This window comes from Pelodiscus sinensis, chromosome 7 (assembly GCF_049634645.1).
Source record: "Pelodiscus sinensis isolate JC-2024 chromosome 7, ASM4963464v1, whole genome shotgun sequence".
NCBI lineage: Eukaryota > Metazoa > Chordata > Testudines > Trionychidae > Pelodiscus > Pelodiscus sinensis.
This window is the reverse complement of record NC_134717.1, coordinates 100213-118942: the sequence shown is the minus strand read 5'-3', so window position 1 is coordinate 118942 and position 18730 is coordinate 100213. Positions and strand designations below refer to the sequence as shown.

The 18730-nt window shown below is 59.7% G+C and overlaps 1 protein-coding gene across 4 annotated transcripts in view; it reads left to right on the top strand.

Annotated features, from left to right (window-relative positions):
* Window positions 1-18416, top strand: part of RETREG2 (reticulophagy regulator family member 2) — a 29368-nt gene extending 10952 nt beyond the window's left edge. For all 4 annotated transcript variants that reach the window (XM_075932923.1, XM_075932926.1, XM_075932925.1 and 1 more), the window contains exons 3-9: window positions 7436-7466; window positions 8113-8248; window positions 9569-9653; window positions 12096-12233; window positions 12640-12734; window positions 13594-13729; window positions 14739-18416. In XM_075932923.1, the coding sequence (XP_075789038.1) occupies window positions 7436-7466; window positions 8113-8248; window positions 9569-9653; window positions 12096-12233; window positions 12640-12734; window positions 13594-13729; window positions 14739-15472 (1355 nt within the window). In that variant the 3' untranslated portion in view covers window positions 15473-18416. The remainder of the gene's footprint in view (window positions 1-7435; window positions 7467-8112; window positions 8249-9568; window positions 9654-12095; window positions 12234-12639; window positions 12735-13593; window positions 13730-14738) is intronic.
* Window positions 18417-18730: the final 314 nt, after the last annotated feature.

Sequence of the window (18730 nt, the reverse complement as noted above, 5' to 3'; positions counted from 1 at the left end):
CCCAGGGTGTGGCGGTGTGTCCCTCCCCATCTTGGCTAACAGCCATAGAGGGACCTATGCCCCGTGAATTACCTAGCTCTTTATTGTATCCGGTTATAGTTTGGGCCTTCACACCATCCCTTGACAGGCAGGTCCACGCTGTGACTGTTGGGTGGGGAAATACTGCCTCATGTTCGTTTTAAACCCGTTGCCTCTTCATTTCAGTGGGTGACTCCTGGTTCTTGTGTTGTGAAGGGTAAATACTAGGGATGTGCACGGTTAACCGGCAAGCGTCACCCTTAGAATCATAGAGTACTAAGACTGGAAGGGACCTCGAGAGGTTGAGTCCAGTCCCCTGTCCCCATGGCAGAACCAAATACTGTCTAGACCATCCCTGATAGACATTTATCTAACCTGCTCTTAAATATCTCCACAGATGGGGATTCCACAACCTCCCTGGGCAATTTATTCCAGTGTTTAACTACCCTGACAGTTAGGAACTTTTCCCTAGTGTCCAACCTAAACCTCCCTTGCTGCAGTTTAAGCCCATTGCTTCTTGTTCTAGCCTCAGAGGCCAAGATGAACACGTTTTCTCCCTCCTCCTTATGACACCCTTTTAGATACCTGAAAACGGCTCTCATGTCCCCCCTCAATCTTCTCTTTTCTAAACTAAACAAACCCAATTCTTTCAGCCTTCCCTCATAGGTCATGTTCTTGAGACCTTTAATCATTCTTGTCGCTCTTCTCTGGACCCTCTCCAATTTCTCCACATCTTTCTTGAAATGCGGTGCCCAGAACTGGACACAAGACTCCAACTGAGGTCTAACCAGCGCAGAGTAGAGCGGAAGAATGGCTTCTCATGTCTTGCTCACAACACACCTGTTAATGCATTCCAGAATCATGTTTGCTTTTTTTGCAACAGCATCACACTGCTGACTCATATTCAGCTTGTGGTCCACTATGACCCCTAGATCCCTTTCTGCCGTACTCCTTCCTAGACAGTTGCTTCCCATTCTGTATGTGTGAAACTGATTGTTCCTTCCTAAGTGGAGCACTTTGCATTTATCTTTATTAAACTTCATCCTGTTTACCTCTGACCATTTCTCCAATTTGTCCAGATCATGTTGAATTATGACTCTATCCTCCAAAGCAGTTGCAACCCCTCCCAGCTTGGGATCATCTGCAAACTTACTAAGCGTCCTTTCTATGCCAATATCTAAATCGTTGATGAAGATATTGAACAGAGCTGGTCCCAAACAGACCCCTGCGAAACCCCACTTGTTCTGCCTTTCCAGCAGGATTGTGAACCATTAATAACTACTCTGAGTACGGTTATCCAGCCAGTTATGCACCCACCTTATAGTAGCCCCGTCTAAGTTATATTTGCCTAGTTTATTGATAAACTAGTTTAATGGATGATGCTTAACAGGTAACAGTTAACTGTTACCCAGGAGCAGCTCCCACCTGTGGTCTGCGGTGGGCAGAGGGGCTTCTGGCTCCCAGCCCGCGTGTGGGAGTACAGCTGCTTTCATTCCCCCTCCCCCCCCCCCTTCCTGACTGCCACTTCCTCCCCACATGAGGCTGCTGACTCTCCACCTGCAAGCCCATGCAGTCCAGGAGCCAGCAGCCCTCCCCTTCCCCCCCATGGTCATTGCTGACACCCAAAAAGCAGCCCAACATGGGGTCAGAAGCAGCCAGACTGGAGCAACCCCTGCTTGCCGTCCCCCCCCCATTTAATTGGTTAACTAATTAAACAGGATTTTATATCCCTAGTAAATACTATTTCCCTGTTGGCATTCTCCACAGCAGCCATGACTTCAGAGATCTGTTCCCCCACCCCATCCCATAGTCCTCTCTTTTCCACGCTGAACAGTCCAATCTCTCCTCATATCGCAGCCGTTCCATATCCCTGACTGACTTATGTTGCTCTCCTCCATGCTTTTTCCAACGGGGTCTCTGGTTGAGATGGGAGGAGCAGAACTGTATCCAGTGTGCCAGGTGCAGCCATACCATTGATGCATGCAGTGGCACTATGATATTTTCTGTCGTCTTATCTAGCCTTCTCCTAATGGTTTCCTCTAAACACAGTGCAGCGGGCGAGAGTCAGAGTCCCCCCATGAACGTACACGGCCAAAATCATAGTAGGTAAAACCTACGTGCCTATCCCCAGCTGAGCCACAGTCAGCTCATTGTGAGCCAGGAGACAGGCCTACACTCCCGCAGGAACAGTCAAATGGGATACAGCCATCTGCGGCTGCAGCAGGGGACTATGGCTGGCACACAACAGTGCGAGCTGTGGTTGGGTTGTTGTAGTTACTGTATGTGCCAACATCTGGCTTCCAGCTAGTAGGTAACAGGAGCCATCTTGCACATCTTGGCCAGTTTACTTTGGGGACTCTGTCAACATCAGACTGAGGCCTTGTGTATGCGGCAGTCACTGCAGCGGCCTGTTATGTTGCCATTGTGTAGACCTTGCTGCAGTGACAGAAAAGGCTTTTCCATTGCGGCAATGAACCTACCACCTGCAGAAGCCAGGAGCAGGTCAACAGAAGGGCTCTTCTGGTAGAGAGGTGTCTGTGCCTGGGCTTAGGTTGGCTTAGCTGTGTCTCACAAGCACGAACAATTCACAGCCCTGAGCCACAGTGTCAGGTGAACACCAGGCCTCAGGAGCCGCCAGGGAGCCTACTCAAATGAGGTCCGGTTAGTTTCTTTCTTTCTGTCTTTCTGTCTTTCTTTCTCTCTCTCTGTCTCTCTCTCTCTGTCTCACTCTCTCACACACACGCACACACACACACACACACACACACACACACGACTCCTCCTTCAGTTAAAGATATGAAATGGCTAATGTGCCAGAGGGGGCCCATCTGTGTGTGCATATGATGGGCTGTGTGACCTGCTAGGGTGGTGACTTGGAGGGCGCTCTCATATGGCGCACTGCTTAGATTATCTAGACTGCGAACGCTCTCTGTTGTACTTATTTCTTCATTCTTGGGGCTGTTTGCTTCCTCTGTGCATTTCATTCAGCAAGACTGGCCAGGCCTGCGTGCTAGAGTGGTGGTGCTGTTTCCAGCACTGCCAGGAGGAGTTAAAACCCTTAAAATATCCCCCATCTTTGAAAATGCCTTTGTGCATTAGGCTTGTCTAATCCTTTTGTTCAGAGAATTACCTGCCCTTTAACAGTCTTAGAGTGGGGGAGGGGAGCCTTTCCCTTCTAACCTTCCCAGCTCTAGACCTGTCACCTTATCACACAGGAGACAGAAATATCACACGTTGGGACTGGAATGGAGCAGACCAGTGAGGGAGCCTAGAACACGGGCGTTCAGGCCGATCCCATGTCTGTGACTCCCAGTTGTGATAGCCTGATGGGCATCTCTTGTGCTGACTCTTACTGGCCACAGCTGCTTCTCTCCGTTACTTCATTCCCTACAGATTTCCTGTAAGACCTGCCCATGGGCTGTTCTGTCTGCTCGCTGTGCTGTCCTCCTGCTGCTGGCATCCATGGGCAAGTTGCTGTCCTGATTTACCCCATTAGGTCACAGCCTGGATGTCAGCACAGTTTCCTCTACCAAATTTCCTTCGCTCCTGCCAGGGAAGAGCCATGTTCCGGCACCAAGGGAGCCTCCTAGTGCGAGATGAACGTGTAATGGCTCTTGTCTGAGTCCGGCTTCCAGCTCAAACACCGACAGGCAGCCTGGTGCTGTGATGCTTCCTATCTCCGGCAGAGCAAGAAAAGTGTGAGCCTGCACATACACACACACACACACGCCTCAAAGCCAGCAGCGAGCAGCCTGGAGCGCCCTCAGCAGTTCCACCTGGGTGTGAAAGCTGGAGAAAAACACCAACTGTTATTCACTCCAGCTCAGCCATGGGCTGCAGCGTGGCCACGGAGAAACACAGCTCTGCTCCGAGCTGTAGCCACCTCCCCTTCTTTCCAGCCCCAGTAAATGTTGGAATGTCACAGGAACATGACGGTGCTTCCTGCAAGGAGGATCGAGTAGGAACCGAGAGAGACTTGCCCCCAGGCCTGTGGTCTCTTAGACCGAGCACCCAGGAACCGCAGTCAGCTGGCTGACCGGTGGCCAGGTCATGTCTACATTCTTTGTCTTTTTACAGTCTAGGCACAAGTGTAGAAGAAGGGATTTGAATCGAGCGCGTGACTGGCTGAGTGTGGGGCAGGACTATTCAACACGGGGCCCGCGGGGCGGTTTGGGTTTACGCAGGGAGCAACGTGTGGCCCGCGGGGCGGTTTGGGTTTACGCAGGGAGCAACGTGTGGCCCGCGGGGCGGTTTGGGTTTACGCAGGGAGCAACGTGTGGCCCGCGGGGCGGTTTGGGTTTATGCAGGGAGCAACGTGTGGCCCGCGGGGCGGTTTGGGTTTACGCAGGGCGCAACGTGTGGCCCGCGGGGCGGTTTGGGTTTACGCAGGGCGCAACGTGTGGCCCGCGGGGCGGTTTGGGTTTACGCAGGGAGCAACGTGTGGCCCGCGGGGCGGTTTGGGTTTACGCAGGGAGCAACGTGTGGCCCGCGGGGCGGTTTGGGTTTACGCAGGGAGCAACGTGTGGCCCGCGGGGCGGTTTGGGTTTATGCAGGGAGCAACGTGTGGCCCGCGGGGCGGTTTGGGTTTACGCAGGGCGCAACGTGTGGCCCGCGGGGCGGTTTGGGTTTACGCAGGGAGCAACGTGTGGCCCGCGGGGCGGTTTGGGTTTACGCAGGGCGCAACGTGTGGCCCGCGGGGCGGTTTGGGTTTACGCAGGGAGCAACGTGTGGCCCGCGGGGCGGTTTGGTTTTACGCAGGGCGCAACGTGTGGCCCGCGGGGCGGTTTGGGTTTACGCAGGGCGCAACGTGTGGCCCGCGGGGCGGTTTGGGTTTACGCAGGGAGCAACGTGTGGCCCGCGGGGCGGTTTGGTTTTACGCAGGGCGCAACGTGTGGCCCGCGGGGCGGTTTGGGTTTACGCAGGGCGCAACGTGTGGCCCGCGGGGCGGTTTGGGTTTACGCAGGGAGCAACGTGTGGCCCGCGGGGCGGTTTGGGTTTACGCAGGGAGCAACGTGTGGCCCGCGGGGCGGTTTGGGTTTACGCAGGGAGCAACGTGTGGCCCGCGGGGCGGTTTGGGTTTACGCAGGGCGCAACGTGGCCCACGGGTGGGAGCCAAAACAAAAAAGCAGTCAGTATCCCGGTCTTCTGGTGGGATGCGTTTCCATCCCTGGACTGTCATTGCTCGTTGGAAGTGCTGTCCTATGGATGGAAATCGGGTAAATATTGCATGTTAATATCAGCAGAACTGACTTAAATGCGGCCTGTGTGTTGTGTAGTCTTGCCTTAATCTTTGTATTCATGCCCATCAGTGTGAAGCTATTTGCATATATTTGCATATCTATTTGCATGTATATGCAACCACACTTACCCACAGCACATGCCAAGGGCAGCAGCTTATCATTGTAGCCCCCGGGGCTTCCAAAGTTGAGTAGCCCTAATGTAGGGGGAGCTCTGTGTGGGGTTAAGATGAAATTCACTTGTCCCAGAGTCCAGATCCCCTTGTGAATGGAACATACTGAGTCACTCCCAGCACAAGGGCGAAGGCTGGCTCAGCAGCTGTGGAGACGGGGCTGAAGGCCTGGGGCCTGCTTTCTAGCCGAGCTTGCGCTGCGGACAGGCCCATGAGGAACCACAGGCACTGTCACCTGGCCTGCATGCTGGTAGTCCCGGCTCTGCAATGTAATCTGGTGTGTCAAGCCGGGTTTACACTGGCTTGTAGGTGAATATAAAGGGTTCCAGTGAAATATCAGCAGGGGATTACGCTTGTGGCCAGATGTTTACGGCCTGCTGGCTCTCCTGACTATGCTCTGCCATCCCATCCGTGTAATTAGATGGAGGGGGGTTGGTCTCTCAGCAGGCCGAGTGGAGATGTTTAAACTTGCTCATTTGAGTAGTCCCGGCTCCTGTCGGACGCTCTCCACAGCCTTGTTGTGAATGTAAACTCCTTCCAAGCTCGGCAGTGCATTGGGGTGGGCAGCCTGTGGCCTGCGCCGCTGGGAGAAGGTATGGAAATGACTCATTGGAAAAGGAGCCCAACTGTGTGGCCTGTTGAATTTCCTGTGCGGGTGGATTTCTTTTGCACCCTTGGTAGGCTGCAGTCGACCCCCAAAATGTGCTGCCATTTTGCCTCTCTGCGCTGCCGTAGATTGGGGGCCGGTTTCAGAATCACTTGGCGGCAGGAGGGCAGTCGCATTGCGGTCTGGTCTGTTCTGTAACACTGCCGTTGTTGCGCTAATGGCTGGGGACCCCGGTGCCGTGCCTTGGAAAACGGAAGGAGCTGCTGTGGCAGTCCAGCGCAGTGTCCCTTGCATGAAGGAGGCGGGTGCTGCTTGGCTGGCATTCCTTACCACGTGATGCGGCAAGCAACCAAAAGAGCCGGTGCCGCAGGCAATGTTCAGGATGGTAGTGGCGTAGTGCGGCTGGCCAGCGCCGGGTTCCCGTGTGCTGGGATGCAGCAGCGCCTTGGAGACGCCTTGTGACTGATCCGACGGCAAGTGCTTTTGCATCCACTGGGGGGAGCCGGGCTCCCAGTGTGGCAGTACTGCGGTGGTGGTAATGCTCCTGCTGTATTTGTGGCAGAAAACCCAGGGCTTTCTGTGTGTGGCTGCTGAGAGCACCACTAAAATGTAGCCTGGCAAGGGAGCGCCTGGGCAGCCTGGCCTCGGGACAACTGGCGCCCCTCTCGGGCTGATTATGGGAATCCGGGTCACAGACTGGAAGGTTGCCTCCTGCAGCGCTGTCCCCCGCCCCAGAGCGCCACTCGAGAGCCTGTCGCTGGGCACCGTGTGACTGACCGGGGTGGCATCTAGGGGCAGTGTACCGCTGAGAAATCTGTTCTCTCAAACTGCTTCCAGCTCTGCATCGGGAGCACTGCAGAGCTGAGTCTGCAATGCCCCAGTCCCGCTTAGAGTCCACCCGGAGAATGCTTGTTTCCTTTGCATCTTACTTGGCTGGCAAGTGAGACCGGCCTAGGCCGACCATTGCCACGTCCGGGTGCACAGGACTCCAAAAGCCCCCTTCACAGGGAGTGCAGGAACGTGGGTTTTGCATGCAGCCTGAATGCCAGGCCTGCGCTCAGCTGGTGGGCCCTGTAGTTGTAGAGCACTTCTTGGATGCTTGGGAAAATCCCGTCAGAGCTGGGAGTTGTGGGCACACCGGGAAACGCCTTCTGTGCTGCATAGAATCCCTGCTTTGTCGTCAGTCTGCATCACACAGTGGGCTGGAGGCGCCCGGCCACTCAGCAGTTGTCAAATTCCCAGGCGCCCCAGCAGCCTGACTCGGAGGCGTGGCGTTGTGCACAGCAGGGTCCTGGGCACCACTGTAAGACTGTTCCCCGTGGCAGCACCCAGGAGCCCTAGCGGCTAAGCCGTCCTCTTTTAGTTTTCACGTGGCTAACGATTCTCTCCTGTCCCTACAGCACAGCCCTCGGAGGAGCCAGGAGGGGACAGGTAGGCTCACTTGTGCCCTCTTGGGAAGGGGCCATGGGGTGGTGAGCTCAGCATGGTGGTCTCGTCTCTGCCCTTTGCCCTTGTGCAGGGCTGCCCCGGCTCTGGCTGTGCTGGGACGGTGTGCGTAGTCCTGAAACGCCTGGCACACAGCTGGGTTTGCAGTGCTTCCTCCTCCCACCGTGGGAGCTGCCCTTGGAGTTTCCAGGAAACCTTGAGGCCCTTCCAGTGGCAATAGAGTCTGTGTGGTTCTGGCACTGGCATGTCCAGGGGTTTCCCTAAAGCTCAGGCAAAGAGGATCATAAGAATCCCCAGAGAGGGAAATGCCTGGGATTGACGTCCGCCACCGTGAGGAGCCCGGTCCCTCTGAGTTCCAGGACACCTGTCACCCAGGACTGGACGCTAGGAGCTCTGATGCTTGACCTGTGACATGGGGACGTTGCTGTTTCCAGGGGGGCGGTGTGTTGTGCAGCCAGATGCCTGGGGCCCTGCTCTTTCAGCACGGTTCAGCTGTCCCTCATCGGAGGCGTCCTTAATGAAGTAAATGGGAGGTGCACCCTGGTATTACAAAGCCTTTGAAAGGGAGCCCTGCTTCCCTGTGAGGTGGGGTGCATCGAAGTTGTCATCTTACGCTCGTATCTGTGTCTAGTGAGAGCGTGACGGCCGAAGCACAGCCTCACCTGCTCAGCGTCCCCGAGCTGTGCTACTGCCTGGCTGAGAGCTGGGTCACCTTCCGGCTGTACCTGCAGGAGCTGCTACAGTACAAGAGGCAAAATCCTGCCAAGGTAAGCTGGGGACGTGCTGCTCCCCTTCTGCCGGAGGGTGGCCTGGGGGCTGGGAGATTTTCACTGTTGTGGCCCATGGCTAATCCTTGCTGATGCAGGGGGAGCTTTGCTAATGAGTAATTCTGTTCCCAGCTCCGAGGTGCTGGGGCCGAGCCAAACCCCTCATGGGAACACTCAGCTCTTTGTTCCTCAATGAGGAAGCCAGCCTGCTGTGGCTTTGCCCTGCCATGGGCCCCGTTGAGCATTGGGAGCAGTTTGTAGCTGTTTTGCAAGTAGCACCCTCAGGCTGCTGTTCTCCAGACCAGTGATGCTGTAGCGTTCAGGGCTCGTGCATGAAAGAATCTGGGGGTGGCTGGATGTGCCCTGTGTCTCTTGTAGAGGAATTGCCTCTAGGTCTGTAGCCAGGTCCTGCTTCTGCCCTACGGCTGACCCTCGACACCCCGAGAGATCAGTGACACTCACCCAGGCTCCCTTTGTAGTGGACTTGGCAGGATCCAGGACAGTCGCGTTAGAGAAGCCAGAGGGGTTTGGCGACTTCTTTCCGTTGCTGGCTGTATGCACGTCTCGGGCCGGCGCCTCCAGGTGGCCACATTCACCAGCAGGGAGGGGAAGCGACTCAGACAGATGCCGGCGTTTTCAGCCTGCTGGCCTCTCGTGTGAATTGGTTGGCCGATGACTGAGTGCACCACACTCGCCCACTTGGCAAAGCCGCCTACAGCTCACGCCCAGGGCCGTCTCGCCGGCCCGATCCCTGTGACAGACCTCCAGCATGGTAGAGCCATCGTCTGGCCAGGGAGAGGCCTGCGCCCCTCGCAGGGAGCAGAGGAGTCTAGGCTGGGGAGTCTCACACCCGCCATCCCAGGCATGGCTGGGGCACCATGGACGGGGCACAAATCCTGTAACTTCTCTCTGCCCTGCTTCCCCCATCTGGGTCACGGGAGGGACAGTACAGACAGAGGAGCAGCACTGCAGCGGGCCTTGCTTCCAGGCAGTCTTGCTGAAGTGCAGGAGGGCACCAATTCAGGGCAGCCCCGTAACGTTTTATGGGGGGGATAGGTTCTTAGGCTTCCCTAGGGCTTATCCACGCTGACTGGCTCTTTGCTCTTCACTCTCTCTCCCCAGGGCTGGGCCGCTTGAGTTCTGAGCATTGGCACAGATTGAGGCCAGAGTAACCCCTTGGGCTTCTAGTGTCTGAAATGTGTGTTCAGACGGCGCCCTGTGGGAAATGGCGCAGAGCAGGACTCTTGCACCAGCCGCAGGGATGGCATCTTGGCCACCCCTCCATTGCTCTGTTCACCCCTCACCTCTTTCTTCCCCCAGTTCTGTGCACGGGTCTGTTTGGGGTGCCTGGTCCTGGCTACGGTGGGACACTACGTGCCAGGCATAATGATCTCCTCCATCATCTGTGAGTATAGAGGGTCCTTGGGGTCGGCTGATGCCAGTCGGATTGTGCCTGAGTCCCTTGCTAAGCGAGTAGCGGTGTGCTCACGATTCGTTCCCGACAACGGGCTCCTCGCCTCCCTGCGCCTCCGGTCTCTCACTAGCTTACTGTGTGGTGCAGTACTGCACACAGCCAGCAGAGGGAGCCACGGAATCAGCGCTAGAACTGGCAGGGACCTCGCTGGTCAGAGTCCAGCTCCCGTCCGTCCCAGCAGGGCCCAGCACCATCTAGACCAGGGCTCGGCCCGGTGCCGGTCGGCCTTCCCGGGGCTCGGCCCGCTGCCGCTCGGCCTTCCCGGGGCTCGGCCCGCTGCCGCTCGGCCTTCCCGGGGCTCGGCCCGCTGCCGCTCGGCCTTCCCGGGGCTCGGCCCGCTGCCGCTCGGCCTTCCCGGGGCTCGGCCCGCTGCCGCTCGGCCTTCCCGGGGCTCGGCACGCGGGTGGGAGTCAAAACATAAAAGGAGTCCATATCCCGGTCTTCTGGTGGGATGCGTTTCCATCCCTGGACTGCCATTGCTCATTGGAATGCTGTCCTATGGGTGGAAGTCTGGTAAATGTTGCCTTTTATTAATATCAGCAGAACTGACTTAAACGGGGCCCGTGTGTTGTGTAGTCTTGCCTTAAACTTTGTATTCCTGCCCCTCAGTGTGAAAGAAACTGTTTGCATCTATTTGCATATCTATTTGCATGGATATGCAACCACACTTAAGTTGCAGCCCTTGGCATGTGCTGTGAGTATCAGAGTGGCCTCCGGGGCTTCCAAAGTTGAGTAGCCCTGCTCAGCTCTAGACGTCCCTGACAGGTGTGTGTCCAGCCCACTCTTAAATATCTCCAGTGTTGAAGATTCCACAACCCCCCTCTGCAATTTATTCCAGTGTTAACCACCTGACAGGTAGGAAGTTGTCCCTCATGTCCAGGGCTCACGGAACCGCGGCGAGCCCCACTCACTGGTCGCTCTGTCCGGCAATCTGCGCGTGCACAGATCGCCCAAACCCGGCTCCTCTGGGTTACAATCTCCTCGCCTTGGTCGAGTAGATTGTATTATTTGTTGAGCCCTGCTCATGTCCAACCTAAATCAGGCCACATGGTATGAGCACTGTGACTGCAAGCAGGCTAATTAGAGGCATGTTGGTTAGAACGCGTGAGAGGCGGGGGGGCAGGGGATTGGCCGGATGAAGGACATTACTTCCCCCCTCCGGGTATCTCTGACATGGTCAGGGAGCAGAGAAATGCAGTGTCCCTTGGACATTTAACAGAACAAGTCCACGTCTCCCAGGTTTGGAATGGAACAATTGCTGGGCAGCTGGAGGGAAAGTCGGCAGGAAATGGGAGTCCTCGGTGACCCTAAGGAGCTTTGCTCTCTGATTAGAGCAGTAGCTTGGAAACGCGGACAGCTGGCCCCTTGCTCCGCCCCTGCTCGAGTGCAGTGTTAGCTGATGGGTTGCTCAGGTGCTGGGCATGCTGGCTTCCAGTTGGGGCACCCCTGTGCTTGCCAGCCCTAGGCTGCTGCTGCCCTTTCAGAAGCCAGCCGTGTTGAATCACTAGCACCTGGGATGTGAGGCAGGTCAGGAAGGAGGGGAGTTGATTGCACCACACAGAGCTCAGGCTGTGTCCTAGCAGGGGCGTGACGGTCAGGACAGCTGCACATGGGGGGAAGGCAGCCCTGGCATAGTGGGGCAGTGAGCCGCGCTGGCGGGGTGGTGAGGGTGGGGCTACTGCCACCAGCCTGCTCTTCAGCTGACTTCGCGTGGGCCCGGCCACTGAAGGAACTGGCCTTTGGTTCCTGCCTTAGTGGAAGAGCCGCCCCACAGAGTCAGACCAATGGCCAGTCTCCCGTGTGACAGCGCCGAGAGAATAAACAGTCCCATGACTCATGCTCTGTCATCCAGTCCCAGCTTCCGGCGTGGAGGTGTAGAGATCCCAGAGCAAGGGAGCACACCTCTGGCCGCTGATGGACCTGGCCTCCCGGAGCTTATCCCCTTCCTTTTCACCCACACCGCGGGCGAGGCTGACTGTGCACTAAGAGGGCGCACTTCTGTTTGTTTGAAGCTTTCAGTGTGTGATCCCTAGTTCTGGTACCTGAAGGGGGACGTGGCATGGTGTGGCTTTCTCCGCACCAGTCATGCCTGTAGGACGGGATAGGGCAGAGGTCTGTAATCTCTTTGCCCACGCTCAACATGCCTAATCTGCTTACTCCCTCCGCATGGAGGCCTTCCCGTACCCCTCCTCAGTTCTGTCGTCTTTCTCTGCACCTTTCCCACTTTGAGGATGCGGGGCTTGGGCTCTGGTGACTAGACCTGCCAGCAGTGCGCAGACGGGCGAGCCCTTGATTTGCGCAGTGCCATGAGTCACAGTCCCGCTGATCCCTTCCGAACGGCTAACGGGCTCTGGGTTCTCTCTGCATTCCCAGTGCTCAGCGTGCTGCTGTGGCCGCTGGTGGTGTACCACGAGCTGATCCAGAGGATGTACACGCGGCTGGAGCCTGTCCTGATGAAGCTGGACTACAGCATGAAAGCAGAGACCCAGCACCGGAAGCACGCAAAGAAAAGTAAGGCGATGCCTGTTCTGTTTCCTCTGCCGTGGCTGGCTGGGAACACGGGCCCGCTAACGCAGCACTGGCAGGCGGGGAGCTCCCATGGAGGGTGGGGAGCAGCAGGGGAAGAAAGGGGCGTCCTAGGGACTCTGACTAGGAGTGACAGGGTAGCTCAGAGCACAGGCAATGCTGGGTAAGGAGCGGGGGCAGGGGCAGCTGGCTTGGCTGTGGCCTGTCATGCAGTGCAGGGGGTGAGAACATGGTACGGGCACACTTAACCTGGGCCAGGCACGGCTCCAGTGCATGGGCTGCAGAGAACAAACCTGGCCTGGCCCTTAGACGGAGGCGGGGAGGGGCTAGAGGGCCCAGCAGGCCTGTTCCGCCTGTCCCGGAGCTGGAAGTCTCTTCTGTTTCCGCACAGAGCGCCAAGAGCGGAGCGAGCCCCTGGCAGGGGATGAGCCCATGGCGGAGACGGAGAGCGAGAGCGAGGCGGAGCTGTCTGGCTTCTCCCCAGTGGTAAGGAGGAGCCGTGCAGTAGGTAGCCACAGCTCTCCGGAGAGCTGAGCCAGTCCCTTCCCCTGGGCGAGGCCGGGCTAGGACTCCCCCGAGGGCGTTGGAGGGGCGAGCCGCCTCTCGGAACGGTGTCACCGATAACGGTGCTCCCTGGAGCTGGGCGCGTGGGCGGCCAGCCAGCAGAGTCCAGTGCCACCCTGCTGGTTAGCAGAGCGCCCCCAGCCGGCCGCCTGGGCCACTGGTGGTGCACGTGGGTGGGAACCGCGCTGCTAGCCTGGTGTCAGTCTGCCCGGTGGCCGTGTGGGGGAGTCCTGTGGTGTGGGAAGGCCCTGCCCTGCTCTCCCGGAACTCCCCCCCTCTGAGCGGAGCAGCCTGAGGGGCTGTGGAGGGAGTCCCCCTGCCCCTGGCCGGCAGGCGGGGGTGCAGACAGCTGGCAGAGCTCCTGTGTGCTCCGCAGGCAGGGGGAAGGCCCGATGCTGTGGGCGGGGCAGGCGCCTGGGGTTGCTGCAGCTGCTGGTGGCAGAAGCCATGCTGGGCGTTGAGGTCACCTAACAGCATCTGCAGTGGCCGCCTGTTGTCCCTGTGGGGGCGGAGCCTGGCCTGGGCGCGCTGCGCTGCATCCCTGCGATGGGGATTTCAGGAGTCGTACGCGTGCCCGTGGCTGGACCCTCTGTGCCGGGTGCTGGCGGGACGCAGACCCGTCCAGGCTCGCCCCGGGTGCAGCGAGAGACCTCTGTGTAACCAGCCTGAGCGCCCCGTGTAACCCCTCACCCGGCCGCCAGCGTCTGCCCCTGCGGCTCTGGCAGGGAGCGTGGTCGGGCAGGCGCCAAAGCCAAGTGTCCCCGGCTCTCCTCCGCCACAGGTGGATGTGAAGAAGACCGCGCTAGCGCTGGCCATTACGGACTCTGAGCTCTCTGACGAGGAGGCTTCCATCCTGGAGAGCGGGGGCTTCTCTGTCTCCAGGGCCACCACCCCACAGCTGACGGACGTGTCTGAAGGTAAGTCGCGACCTCGGCTCCCACCCTCCCCCTGACGCTGGATGGTAGGAGCTGATCAGCTTTGCTCCCCCTCCCCGCTCCCTGGAGGTGGTACAGTCCCCTGGAGGGCTGGAGGAGACCGGGGCTGGGAGGGGGTCACTGGCCCCATCTTCCCCTGGCCTGGGCTGTTGGAAACTCTCCTAGCCGGGCTGAGAGCCCAGCCCCCGCAGCGAGGGGCTCTGGGCAGTTGCTGCTGGGGCATCTCCCTAAGCCATCTCCTCGTGGCTTCTGCAGTCGCGACTGCTCTGGCTGGCTGATCCCTGCTGCCTGACATCCCAGCCCATGCGGGGCCCTGCTCCTGGGAAGGGGGTAGCGCGGTCCTCTGGCTCGCAGAGAGGCAGGAACCCTGCCCAGGGACACGGCGTGCTCTGGCGCCTCAGCCACGCGTGGCGTACGGCACAGCAAGGGCTGTGTGGGGCACTCAGCCGCGTCCCGGGGAAGTGGGGAGGGAGCCCTGGGGACTAGGGATGTCAGTGGTTGGCCAAGGAGCCGGTTACGGTTAACTGGTAGGGCTGGAGCATCCCCTCCCGGGTAATTGGTTTACCGTTTAGCCAGTTAACCAGTTAGATGGGATTTTACGTCCCGAGTGGGGCGGGGCGTCGCATCCCACAGCCGTGCCGCTCGTCATGTGGGGGGCAGGCTTGAGGAGGGAGCGAAAGGGGGAGGATGCGGGTGAGACAGGCACAGCGGCAGGCAGAGGAGTCTGGTCAGGGAGCTGTCTGCTCCGCACCCTAGGCAGGGAGACGCTAACCGTGCAGGAGCTCAAACGCAGACCCGTGTTCCTTCCAGTGCTCCCCTCGTGGGAGAACAGGGCAGCTCCCTGCTCCCACGCCAGCCCGGACAGAGAGGCCCTGGGGGCACAGATCCGCCTGGAGCTGCCTGGGGCCCCCTGGGCTCTGTGCAGTGGGGGTGTGTAGAGGTGGAGGCGTGCTGGTGCCGCTGCTAATGCCCTGCCTGCTGTGCCTTTCAGACCTGGATCGGCAGAGCCTGCACAGTGAGCCGGAGGAGGCCTTCGCCAAGGACCTGGCCGAGTTCCCCTCCGTGGAAGAGTATCACTCCAGAGACCTGGGGCCACACAGCGACGACGATGCCTTCGGCGTGCCCGTGGGCCCCGGGCTTGCCCACGAGCTGGACTCGGCGGAAAAGGAAGCTGCGGACACCCAGCTCTCTGTCCTCCATCTGGCCTCTCCCCTCCACTTTGTAAACACGCACTTCAATGGGAACGGGCAGGGCACGCCCGGGGGCGCGGAGCCGCAGCCTGCGGCAGCTCCTGGCTCGGACACCTGCATTGATGTGCTGAGCAAGGAGATCGTCGCCTCGGCCATCACCACGGTGGTGCAGAACACCCTCTCGGCCCTGCTGCGCTCCTCCGAGGCTAGCGAGGGGCCGTCCCTCTCCGAGTTCCTCCCCACGGAGCCAGAAGAGAAACTGAACTTCCAGGCGCAGCTGTCAGAGTCCCATGTGGTGGGGACGGAGACGGAGACGGAGGCAGCGGCTCCTCCTGAGGAGGAGGGGGAAGCGGATGACTTTGAGCTACTGGATCAGAGGGAGCTGGAGCAAATGGATGTCGAGCTGGGACTCGGAGGGCAGGAAGGGCTGGAATCGCCTGTTGCTCCGCTTCCAGCTTCCTCCTCGCCTGCACTTTCTGAGCTGCCGCAGCGAGATGACCCCGAGGAGGCGGGCGCAGCGTCGTCTTTGTCTTAGCTCGTCCCGTCGCCATCCCTGGCAGGCAGGCAGGGTGGACTCCTGCTGAGATGTCCAGTGCGTTTTAGGTATTTGTGTTGCCTGGGCTGGCAAGAAGTCTGTGTTCATGTGCTGTGTCTGGAATAGCCCAACCTCCCTGGCCTTCCTCGCTCTGTGTGTGGGGGGCTGGGGGACCAGACCGCAAACGTAGCACCACCCCCAGCCAGCGCTTCCTCGTGATGGTGCAGTATTTTGACTTGTCTTTCGTTTTGCACGCAGAGTCCTGAGCTAGATGTAGCGGCTGCTGTGCCCCGAGCCCGGTAGGACAGACGCAGCCTGCTTTTATTGGGGTTTTAAATGGCTGACAGTGTAAATAATTTTAACTCTGTGGTTCATGTGGATGGGGGGAGGGAAACACAACGTAATCTCCGAGTGGGGGGAGCAAAGGCAGGCCGCTTCCTACCAGCAAGGAAAAGGCTGCAGAGCGGGTCTGCAAGGCTGGTACCAAATCGTAGTGTCCCCGCCGTTGAACCGCTGCCTGGCCTGTATTACACCACCTCTCTGGCTTGGAGACAGCTGCTGCGAATGGAGCAGCTTCTAGGTCTGGACCAGTCGCTCCTTGCCTCTGTTCCAGTGTGTCCAGGCTCTCTCCTACCTAACCGCGGTGGCAGGCGGGTGGCTCTAGATAGATGCCTGCCAGGCCCTGGCTCCCTGCCACTGCCGCTTGTCTAGCCTCTTGCTGTGGCAGCTGGCTGGCTCCCTAGCGCTTTGGAAGTGTTGATGGACGCGGCTTGTGGGGGCAGAGAAGGAACGGATTGTTTTGTGGCCCTTGTCCGAGGGGCTGCACAGGCGGTATCTGCGGGAGGGAGACCCCCCCCCCCCAAAATCTTTCATTTAAGAACTAAAAGCTGCTTTTCAGCAGCGTTCTGTTTTCTTACTGCACGTCCCACCCGACCCAGGTGTGCCCCCTCCCAACCCAGGGCCACACCCACACAGCTTCGCTCTGTCACCTGGCTTTGGCCTATCCCTGCTGGGCAGCCCGGGTCCAGCCCCCGTGTGCCATGGGAACCTGCTCCTCGCAGTTCTGGCTCCCGTGGGCAGGGCTGGGAGCGTGCGGGGGTGTGAGGGACTGAACCCTGTCCCCTCGAGCTGGCTTGTTGGAAGCATCTCCCGTTCTGGCCACTGGGAGCCCAGGGCTCCCGAGAGTGTCCCCGATGGGCTTCTGGTGTCCCTTCCAGCAGGAGGTCTCGCAGCCCCAGGCCCTTCCAGCTCTGTCCCTGCCGGCGATGGCTGCCGTGGTCCTGGAGCAGGCCTGGGACGCCCCGGGATGGGGACAGTGGGGCTCTTAGCTCCGAGGGTTGAGCTGTAAGCTGACGTGGCAGTTTGTCCACAGCGGAGGGGCCTTGGGAAGCACCCAGGGGAAACGTCACAGCCCGCGTGTGAAGGCCCAGCCGGCCCTGGGCAGTGTCTGAACCAGCTCAGCCGGGCTCCGCACGTCCCCAGGACGCACCGCAGGCCGAGGCGGAAAAGGCCCCTCGAACAGTGGGCAGGCAGGCCAGCACATCCACAGGCAAGGCTGCTGGAGCCCCTGCCTGCCTGCCGCACACACCTTCTGTACAGCCCTCAGCTTGTGGTCCCTCCGCGTGCCCCAGGCTCTGGCTAGGCCTGCCTGAGCCGGGCACTAAGCTTGTGTGTAGACCTGGCGGGGGGAGGGCTCCCTGGCCAGCAGCGTGGGGCAGTGGGACTCTGGTGCGTGAGCAGGGCTGTGCTGGCCTCTCCTGCCAGCTCTCGCTGAGGTGCTGATGGAAAGCGAGAGGCTGCGGGGCAGTAGCCACCCGGGCCCCGCCACCCCTCCCCCAGAGCTTCCCCTTCGGAGCTGAGCGCGCGTCAGCTCCTCAGGGCACGCGGGGGGCGCGGCTCAGGCCTGACAGCACAGCTATCCAGGCAGCAGGGCCCTGTGCTCCAGGAAGTGCCCCCGAGAGCCCCAGGGCCAGGCCCTTGGCCAGGGCGAGTTCTCTGGGCTTACAGCACAGTGGCAGTTGGTGTGTCCCATGCGCCCTTCCCCTGCCTGGGGCCAGGGCCGAGAGCTGGGGGGGGGGGGGAGTTCTGTCCCTGCTGCGCTGCTCCGGGCACGGAGCCCAACCCCGGCCCTGTCGCATGGAGCAGCCCCTGGGAGCGGTTCAACTGTGTCTAGGAATCCCTTAGCGCTGCCCCCTCCTGGCCTGTTGGAGCTAGGCCCCTCTGCGCGCTCAGCCCTGCTTGAGGAGTGAGCGAGTAGAGACGGTAGAGCCGCAGCCCGACCTGGGCCACCCGCCGCCCGCTCTGCCCCCTTGGCACCGCCCTGAGCCTGCAGGTCCCAGCTCTGCCTCGGAGGGCACCGTGTCCCTCGCGCGTCGCCCTCAGAAGTGAGGGTGGCTGCGATCGGCTTGGATGCGAGCTCCCGGCCAGCTGCCCAAGCAAAACTTGGGCCCCCGGCCAGTGCTGCCCTGGGAATAGTGCACAGCGCAGCCTCCTGCGGTCGCAGGGCTGGGTGCACGGCTCGCCTGGCAGCAGCACGGCTCCGAGGGTGCTAATGTCCCCACGGCCCAGATTCTGTGCAGCGCTCAGCCAGTCACTGTGTGGGGTAGGGGCACAGAGGGCACCCCACCACTCCCCTTTCCCCTCCCCCTTCCTGTCAGGAGCGGGGAGGGATGTGATTGCTTGTGCTTGTATGTGCCTGCTGACCCTGTCTCAGCTCCGTGCCCCCGGAGCCTCTGGGGTGCTGCTGGTAGGTCTGCAGGGCCTGGCCGAGAGACACGTGCTCCTCTCCCTACCAGCAGCAGGCAGGGGCGCGGGGGGGGGCGCTTGTCAGCAGTGTTCATTCTATGGCAATATTGAAAAGCAACATGTAGAATTTGTAATAAAAATAAAACCAAAAGAAGTGAGGAGAAAGTTCTGGGCAATAAAGTTTGTTGGTTGTATGGGACGGAGCCTTTCGACTGTGTCTTCCAGACACCCCCTCCTCTTGGGCTGGGGGGCAGAAATCCCTGTTCAGAGATACGGGGGTTCCCTCCTGTGACTGTGCCTGCAGCCATACGCCACCTGACAGCTGCCTCCAGCTTCTGCTCAGGCCCAAGGCCCGTCCCAGCCGCAGGGCAGGGCGGTGTGAGCAGGGAGCTAGGCTGTGCCCTGGGCGAAGGGCTTGGATTCTCCCTTCCCCTCCCTCCCTGCTCAGAGAAGCCCCCTCCAGGCGGCTGCTTGGGGTTCCTGAGCCCGCAGCCTTGTGGGGTTGTTGCAGGG